The sequence below is a fragment of the Gopherus flavomarginatus genome, chromosome 13 (assembly GCF_025201925.1).
Source record: "Gopherus flavomarginatus isolate rGopFla2 chromosome 13, rGopFla2.mat.asm, whole genome shotgun sequence".
Taxonomy (NCBI): Eukaryota; Metazoa; Chordata; order Testudines; family Testudinidae; genus Gopherus; species Gopherus flavomarginatus.
Window position 1 is genome coordinate 25,834,011 of NC_066629.1, and position 9,539 is coordinate 25,843,549.

General features: G+C 52.7%; 1 protein-coding gene across 4 annotated transcripts in view; it reads right to left on the reverse strand.

The window, feature by feature from the left end:
• ZBTB16 (zinc finger and BTB domain containing 16) overlaps positions 1–4,480 on the reverse strand; it is a 167,929-nt gene extending 163,449 nt beyond the window's left edge. For 3 of the 4 annotated variants that reach the window (XM_050921807.1, XM_050921808.1, XM_050921805.1), the window contains exons 1-2: positions 4,330–4,480; positions 275–1,593 (exon numbers count right to left, since the gene is read on the reverse strand). In XM_050921807.1, the coding sequence (XP_050777764.1) occupies positions 275–1,521 (1,247 nt within the window). In that variant the 5' untranslated portion in view covers positions 1,522–1,593; positions 4,330–4,480. Of the gene's footprint in view, positions 1–274; positions 1,594–2,962; positions 3,235–4,329 lie in introns of those variants that run through there. The other variant, XM_050921806.1, reaches the window with a different exon arrangement.
• Positions 4,481–9,539: the final 5,059 nt, after the last annotated feature.

Sequence of the window (9,539 nt, forward strand, 5' to 3'; positions counted from 1 at the left end):
GTGCAAAGGGCCAGCAAGAGGCCTATGTACCACTAAGGTCCCACTTCTTGATGTCTTGAGCAGGAACTGAAGAGTGATGCATAGGCCTCATGAGAGCCCTACGCACAGGAGTGAATTACCCCAGATGGAATTCATTTTCCTCTACTGGGGTCAAACCAGCCAGCACTAAATTCAACTAAACAAAAATACAAAACAAGCTGATTGTGACACGAACCATCAAATGTCAGGAAAGATGTGCTGCCACATCAAGACTAAATGAGGGCAGAGGACTTACCTGTGTTGTTCCACCGTCTCGTTGTCTGGTAGTTCTGCCCCACAAACACTGCACTGTTCACCGATGGCTCGGTTTTCAGTTTTCATGCCAGCTGCCAATTCACCCAGCTTACTGAACAGCTCCCTTTGAATAAAGCCTTGAGGCAGAAGCCCCCCGTAAGCGCTGAAGTCCATGGACACGGCAAGAGCTGGCTGCATGTGAAGAGCTGACGTCATGGAGGATGGCATGCTGAGCATCGAGTCAGTTTTGTGATTCGGTAGCACTGAATATATACTCAGGTGTTTCTCACTTTGAGAAATCGAGTGCTCTGGTCCGACTGACACTCCTTGGCCCAACTCAAGGGGCTGTTCTGGATTCTCATCCCGGGCATAATGAAGTTCACGGGCACTTGTGATAACACTGCTACGCGTGGGAGTACCAGGGCCTTCCTTGCTTTTGTCATCTGACTTGTCCCCTCCAGAAGTGCTGGACTCTGCCGTCCGTGGGCTTTCATGGCTAGACGCCTCCTCCACTTGCATCACTTCTGTTTTTACTTCAGAGAGACTGGGGTGGCGGCTGCTCGTGGAGTGCAAGTCCTCAGAGGCGTTCTGCTGTAGAGACCCTTGCAATAACGACTGCCCAATGGTCATCAAACTATCCACAGCAGCCTTCGTGGGGCTCATCGCGGAGAGTCCAAACGAAGTCGAGACAGATGGGCTCTGTTCCACCATTGCCCCTGTTAAACTCTGACTGGTCATGTTGGCATAACTACTCTCTTCACTGGAATGCTTGGAGATGAATAGGTTTTTGATGTACCTAGATTTCCTATCCTCCTCCTCTTCAGTGCCACCATCTGTCATGTTGACTTCTGTATCATTCTCATCAGAAGCCTGAATGGTCTCCAGGATCTTCAGACACTGTTCTTCCAGATATTCTATTTCTAGGATCTCAGCTGCGTAAAGAAGATCATCCAAGTCTTCAACTTTAGCCTGGAGGGTGGCCGTGTAAGCGTATTCCAGTATCTGCTGAAAAGTCTTTGGTGAAAGAAAGTCCAGGGTATAATGCTGACTGTTGCGGTGGAACAGGATTTCAAACATTTTACTAGTGCAAGCCAACACTGTCCTGTGAGCATGGAACTCCTGATTGTCCACCATGATGACCACATCGCACAGAGTCCCTGCAAGGCGCATTTGGTTGGCTTTCTGCAGGAGCCCCGTGGGGTGGCTGGGGTTCTGGAGCTGTATCAGACCCATTTTAGTCAAATCCATAGTGCGCCTGAGATTTAGTCATTAGGGTGTCTTTCTCTGCTCAATCCGGGACTAGCTTTAGGTGCCGGTTGTCTGTGAAAACAAAATAGAGAAGGGAGAAGTGGGGGAATAAAGGGGGAAAAGAAGTTTTAGTTTAGGATTCTGGCAGCAAGTTGCATACAAAGTTTCTACAACTAAGTTTTGGAGCCTGGAAACTGTGGCAGTAAAAACTCCAAAAACATCATAAACCAACTTCCCTTTACAAGGGCTGAAAGGCACTGAGGGGACATGGAGAGGGTCGCTGGGTTCCAAGCTGCAGCACTCCTTGGCCTTGCACAGGCAAGCTTGCCTGGTTGATAAACCGAGTCACCCTCCAGGTACCTTTATGGCATAGAGACAATGAAACCTGAGGGAATGGGGGGACCTCTTGTTGTTGGATGCTGAAGAAGGGGGTGTCCAGGCATCTCCCCGGCCCCTCAAAGAAATCACAGTCACCCTCCTTAAATCGGAAAACCTTGTTGTGGCTGCTACAACCCCCACTGCCTGTCAGCCCCAACCCCTCAAGCCTCCCCCAACACAGAGAGTCCTGCCCACACCTGGTACCCCCAGGGCCTCTCCCCTAAATACACTCACATGCCCTTCACACAAGGGCCCACCCCGTTGCCCCTTCGTGCCCCCAGGAACGGGGCGGGGGGGATCTGTGCTCCTCTGGGCCCCACCCCGCTGCCCCCTCGTGCCTCCTGGGAAAGGGGGGGAGATCTGTGCCCTGGGGACTCGCCCCCTCCCCCGCACGCTTGGTGCCCACCCCCCAGGGGGTGTGAAGCAGGAGGCGTCCCGCTGGGCGGACGCTCCGCTTCGCCCCTGGACTCCGGGCCCACCGCAGGGCTGCGGGCAGCGAGCAGGGACTGGGGAGCTGCTCGAGGGGAACCCCGAGGTACCCCTCAGATCGGCCCCCTCCTGGAGCCAGCCCCCCACTCGGCTCCCCTCTTCCGGGTCTGACTCCCCCAACCCAGCTCCGGAGACACCCCCAGGCTCAGCCTTCGGGCGAGACCCCCAAACCCTCCAAAGGGGGACTCCAAGCCCGGCTCCCGCCCCCAAACCCAGCCTCGGGGGGCTCCGAGCCTGGGGCCCCAGCTGCCCCCCGCACCTCCCCGAGGGCAGGAACATGCTGGATCGGGGACAGGATGGGAAAGCCCCGGGGAAAGCAGCCAAGCTTCGCCCCCAGCCCGGCGCTACGGCTGGGGCTTCAGCATCAGCATCAGCGCCGCCGCTGTCCGCCCTTCCACAGCCCTGGGGAGAGGCACCTCGCCGAGAACAAAGCTTCCAGGGGCGAGCTGGAAGGGTTAATGAGTGAACTATTAAAATCCTTTATCAGCTCCGCATTGGGGCTGCTTAGACCAAGTTTCAGCAGCGTGTGTTCGTCCCCCCCCCCACGCCGCAAGCACCCCAAGAGAACACCTACCCCCTCCGGGACCCACACATCCACCAACACAAATCACGGGGAAACCAGCCGCATCTGTTTTAGTTATTGGGCAGAGGCGAGAGCCCAGCTCCGCACTTTGGAGCCAATGAAAATCACAGCTTCTATCGCACAAGATAATCACCAGTCCCCCCCGCCCCTGCTCGGGTCGCTTTCAACAAACTTCAGCCACCAGAATCGAATAAATAAATAAAATAACCCGACGGCGTTGGAAATCCACCCTCACCCCGAACCCCCCGCCTGCGCTGAATGGTCAAACCGCGGAACAAGCCCCAACTTCCTCGCGCAGAGGAAGAAAGGGAAACATTGGAAAATGGGACGCAAAATATTGTAATTCTGGCAAAAGCTGCTTCCACACTCACGCGACTCTCGGGGAACTGGGGGGGGGGCGGTATTTGTCTCGGCTAAACAGCACTTGGCCAGATATAATCCAGATCAAACGCAGAGCAGCCTGAATTACAGGCAGCAACACCACCATGGACGGAGCCTGTCCGTGGAACTGTCACGTAGGGCCGAGGAGCAAAGCAAGCTGGATTGTGGGGTGTCACACTCCGGCTCGGCTCTTTACCCTGCTCGCTCCCAACTTGCCCAGCGACCGCCAGGGATAGAGATTTGCACCCGGCGAAGGAAGTTTTGAGCTGGACAATTAAAAGACAGACCCCGCTGTATTTACAAGGCATCAAATATTCATCAGGTGCAAAGGCTGGAAGGAACCCAGTTGGGGAGATTTTTTATTTTTAGACTGCACAAAGGCGTTTTCCTTACAACACCGGGCACCAAACATTTTCTGTTGGAAATTGCATCTTTCCAAGCAAACAAGGCTGAAGGGACAGAAAAGCGAAGTGCCGGGCTCGATCCCACCCTTTCCAACACGCTATTTGCAAAACTAAAATAACAATAAAAAAGGGGCAAATCGCTTCCCCAACCCTCCCCAGCCCTGAAACGAGCCTTTTCGCTCTGAAATCATCACAGGGCTCCACCTCCCCACGCACCAAATAAATAAGGAGGGAAGTCACATTTTTCTCCTGCGAGCCCTTCAGAATACATATGAGCCAGAACATCACAACAATTGCTTCTCATCTTCCTGCCAGCTCCCCCCGCAACCCAAAGCGTCCCCAGTCCTCCCTCTTCCCTTGCAAGCACCCTGCTCCCTCAGTGTCCAGTTGACCATCACCCCCAATTTCCCCAAGGGAGAGCCGGCTAGGTGCAGAAATGACAGGCGAGACAATTTATCTCCTTGCATCCCTCTCCCCGTGCATCCATGCATGAGCAAACACATCCCCCCTCCCCGCGCCGCCTCCTCTCCAGAGCTCCCAGCAAGTTCCTGCAAGCCACCCCCGGGCACTCACCGTCTAGTGCATGGCAGGAGGCTCCCGGCAGCCGGGCGGGCTTGGCGCTGGAACTGTTGCTTGTTATTAAAGCAGCAGCATAACCCGGCAGTTCGCAGTACCCGCTCTCATCCTCTCCAACTCCTCTCTGCTTTAAGGTTAGCAAATCAACACCGCGCTGACTGACGTGCCGGCTTGCGCCCCGCGTCAGGGCCGCTCCCACCCCAGCGAAGCCCGGCCCGGGCACCATCTTTACTGCTGGCACGGGGCTCGTGCCCACACCGCCCTCCCACACCCTGCTCCCGCCCCCCACCCATAGGCGCAGAGCCTGCCCCCCGCACGCACGCACCTCGGAGCCCAGCTGATCTTTGCCTGCCCCCCTAGCTGCTGAGGTCTCTGCTGGGAGCCTCCACCCTGCCAGGGGGGCTGGGGGAGAGCCTGCAGGGGAAAACTTTCTGGACATCCACCCTGGGGGAGCTCCGCATGTCTCGGGGCCCCGCCAGAGAGGCTGCTCCGAGGAGTGAAACTTTCACCTGCCTGGGCTTCCTCTCGGGGAGCTGGGGTTGGAACAGAAGCGGGTGCCATCCTCCCGTTTCTGCAACACTGCGGGGTTGGGGTTTTTTGCTAACCTGTTCACACTTGAGGGACTACTTCGGAAAGGAGATGAAATAGTGACTGGCCCTTGCCCCCCAAATCCCACATGCCCCCCACTCAAACTTGATCTCCTCGGTCAGCAGTGTTGAGTGGGTGGGGGGAAGGGGAGGGTTGATTTTCGGGTCTCCCTGGAACCGTGTGTTAGGATTTAGTCCGCGAATCGTGCAATGCAGCTGTTGCTTTCCAAGGCTGGAGCGGACTGTTCTCACGCGGATTGCGGAGACAGGACGCTCCTGGTTTACCGTATTCTGTGCGTTAACTGCACCTTGCAGAGTTAATGAGAAGCGTTGTGTTAGGCTGGGCACCAGTTCACCATACTGATGCGAAAGGCGAAGGAAAGCGGCTCAGAGTGGGAAGCCACAGAAAGCGCCGGGTCCTTGTCCTCGGGAATCGCATCGGGGCGATCCGTGTGGAAGGACCAAAACAGAGCTCTGTGCCGGCCGGAGTAGGCTCCGGATTAGGCGAACGCAGATAGAACCGCTTCCCCTGAGCATCCCTCCTTCGCCAGTCCCTTGAACCGCCCCTCCCAAGCCACCCGCGTTAGGGACAAGGGGTCCACGCGTCTCCTGACAGCTTGTCCTGCCCAGAGCTGGGGAGATGCGGGCGGGGCGGGGGGTGTCATCGTAGCGGTGCTAGGGAGGTCGCTTCCCGGTTTGCTCCGCAGGGCAGATCGGTCCCCAAGTCCCGGGCAGAGGCGTACCAGCCAGCGGGAGATGCTAGCAGCGATATGTGGTGGGGGGCGCCTTGCCTCGGCTCCTGTCCCATCCCGAAGGAAGTCACCGAAAAGTTGCATGGGGGAGGGAGGAAGGGAGCGGGGGTTGCTTCTGCCGCTTGGCTTTGGAGATTGGCAGGAGGGGATGGGGAGGGAAGGGGGAAGCGGATCCCGAGGGCTGCTGGACAGCGCTTGGCTCTGCTGGCCTCTGCCAACAACAAACATGGAGGAGCAGGAGGCTGCCTTTGGGAATCAATGAACCGGAGCCAATGCCTCCAATCCGGCTTTAGAGCAGCTGCGAGGGCGCACCTGCGACCCCCTCCCGCCAGCGCCTGTGCCGGACGAGCGGGGGGTGCCGGAGCAGCGTGTGGACAGGTGCCCTGCGGAGCGCGGCGCTCCCAGAACAAGTGTCTCCCGAGCGGTGGATGGGGGCAGGCAGGATGGCTTTAGGACAGGGTGCACAGACGCGAGAGAGACCCGTTCACACACCCCAGCGCACTGCACGAAGCGTGGCTCGGAGGCCGGGCTCTGGAGGGGTTGTTTGGACACACCAGAGCCCCCACCCGCTCACTGTTAATCCTGCCACTGGGTATGTCACCTGGCGGCTGCTGAATGTTGATCCCCGGCCGCAAACGCAGCTCCCAGGCTGGACACCTGCCACACTGTCTCCTCTCCCCTAGCACGCCCGACGGCCAACTCCTCCCTGCACCTCACCCAGCAGCGGAAATCAAACCACAGGTCTTTGCAGACCAACTCCCGCTGCCTTGTTAAGTTCGTGAGCCAAGAAGCCATAACACAATCATAAGGAGCCGGCTTTAAATTAACCGTCGCCTTAATTAATGCGCGCGCAGCGCTCACCCACTGCAAGGCACTGAGTAGCACCAACTTTAATGCACAGGATTCAAGATTGCTTTTTCTCTTTCACACACACACACTCACACCCCTACCTCCGCACCTAGTAACACACCCTAACGCTGGAGATGCGGTGGGAGCAGCAGCGACTGGGTTAAACCCCAGCGTGTTAATAATGAAATCTTTAATTCGAAAAGGTGCTTAACAAGCAGGCGGATATAATTGCGCTACAGACAAATTTAAAAAGATGCATTTTAAACTTGCTGAACTTCTAATGTGACAAGTGCATTGAGGCGAACGATGACTTGTCATTCAGTCCTCGGCGGCTTGCCTTGCCTCACACTGACTTTAACTCGCTGCAGACTCACCCCAGGAAGGAGCCTGTCTTCCCAAATGGAGAAATACACAATTAACCCCCGATCCTAATCTTCAAATCAGAGAAGGCCACTTGAAACAACAGAAAGCCAGAATAGTCCCCAAGATTCCTTATGCAAGAAATCTCCCTTGCTTAATAAACTCTGCGCTTTGAAAGCCCAGCCTCTTGCTAGCAAGTGGTAAAGGGAGATTGAAGCCTGAATTTGAGAGAAGGAGAGGGTAACAAAGACAAACCCATGGACTTGATGCCAAATTTTGTCTGGAAACTGTTTCTGTTAGAGTTTAATGTCGGCTCGATATGGGTTATTTTGCCCGGATAAAGAGATTAACCCTAAACAAGTAGCGTTTATAGGAAAGGCAGGTTCTTGTGACACAAGAATAGCAGTAAAGGGTCCTGTGGCACCTTGCAGACTAACACACGTATTGGAGCATGAGCTTTCGTGGGCCAAGTCTAGGACAAAGATTTCCTACCACAGCCTCTAAAAAGGAAAGGATTTAAAAAAGCCAGAGAGATGGACAGACTGGGTTACTCCAAACTTCCTGTTTACAAAGCTACTCTTGGAGTGGAGATACTGGAATGGTGCAATTCATAAACTCCAACTTACTTATGTGCCAAAGTTCAACACATTTTTAAAGCCAGGTCTCCTGTAACAGGGGAGAGTGAATGAAATAAATGAGATAAGTTAGGTTTCCGGGGGACATCAAAATATTAATCTGTAATGGGAATGCTATAAAGACTTTTCCTTCTCCTTTTGTATGGTGCAAATAGTGTAGGACTCGATATTGTCAGCTAAAATAGCAAATAAGAATGGTATTAGTACAAAGATACCCTGAGGGGTAAAGCAGTGGGAATGTAATCTAAAGAGAATGTTATAGAGAAGTGTGTTTATAATTATAATGGGATTTAATGTACTTTGGGACCAGATGATAGCAGTCATTTAACAAGAACAGCCTAATAACAGAGGCCCCATAATGAAGGAGACAGCACAGAGGGTTATTAGGTAAGTATTAAAGTGTGGCATTCACAGTAGCATAGTTAAAGATAAGGCATCAACTAAACCCCATTTTTTTCAGGGGTTATAACTCTGCCATTTTAATTGGCAGCAAGCTCAAATTTGGCATGCAGGCTGCCAGCCTGATATATATTCCCCCCTTTTCAGTTGCTTAAATCCGCAGAGCTGTTGTGTGTTTTTGTTTTGCTTTGTTTTTTTAATAAAAAGTGAACTAGAAGAAAATACTGCGGAGGGAGGGGGAACGTTTCAGGTGTTTGTTTATCCTGCTCTAACTTTTAAGAGGCTTGATTTCAGAACTGAAATTTTGCAGACAGCTAGGCATACATTTTTAGTGTAGCTTGCATGAAATTAAGCTGCATGAGTCCCATTAGCAATAATGGAACTCCCAAGGCTAAATTCTCAGGCAGCTCGCTGAAGATTACCCCCCCTCCCCCCAGTCCTTTCTGGGAACTGGTGCATTTCACTTTCCTTTAAAAAAATAAAGTAAAAGCTATTGAGCTGTTTAACTTTAAGAGACTTAATACCTATTGCTGTTTTTCAAAAGGTATTGGATTGATGACCCTAAAACTGAAGTCCTCATTCATCCACAGAATTGGTACAGCTCAGGCAACAGTGCACTTAAATACTCCCGCAGTTTCAAACTGTGCCTTAATAGTTATATTATAGTTGCTCTCAGAGTCCCCAGTCAGAATCAAGCCCCCATTGCGCTATGTGCTGTACAAATACAAATTAAAACATGGTCCTAGCTCCAGAGCTCTGATCCTGCAAACACATATGCACATGCATAAACTTCACTCATCTGACTAGTTCCCCTAACTGCAATAGCAGGAGTTATGTAACCAAAACAATGAGGAGTCCAGTGACCCCGTAGGCCTGGTCTACCCCTGGGGGGGGAGGGAAGAGAAATCAATCTAAGATACGCAACTTCAGCTACGAGAATAGCGTAGCTGACGTCAACGTATCTTAGATCTACTTACCTCCCATCCTCATGGTGCGGGATCAACTCCACATCCGCCTCTCACCCTGGTGGAGTTCTGGAGTCGACGGCAGAGCATTCAGGGACCAATTTATCACATCTAGATGAGACGCAATAAATCGATCCCCGATAGATCGATCGCTACCCGCCGATCTGGCAGATAGTGTGGATGTACCCTTACAGACTAACAGATTTATTTGGGCATAGGCTTTTGTGGATAAAAAACCCACTTCTTCAGACTAACACAGCTACCCCCTGATACTTGAGTTATGTAATATTACTCATGCACATTATTATTTTCATCATTTGAATTGCACAGTAGAGACTAGGAACCCCAGTCAGGCTAGGACCCCATGGTGCTAGGCACTGTATAAACACACAACAAGATGGTACCTGACCAAGAACATACCATCGAATAAGTAATTGTTAGCTCTATCCCTAAGAAGTTAGCCTGCATATTCCCTGGGAGGGGCCTTGTCACCTAGGGGTGAGAAGGGAGTTCTGACTACATGGTCCATTCAGTGCCAAGTTTCTCTGCTGAGGCTGTTAATAAAGGTACCAAGTATGTGGATGATTTTTATGGTGGGGGACACCTTTCCTGTAGGAACCTGACTGAGACCCTCTTTCCACATGGACTCCCAAACAAACT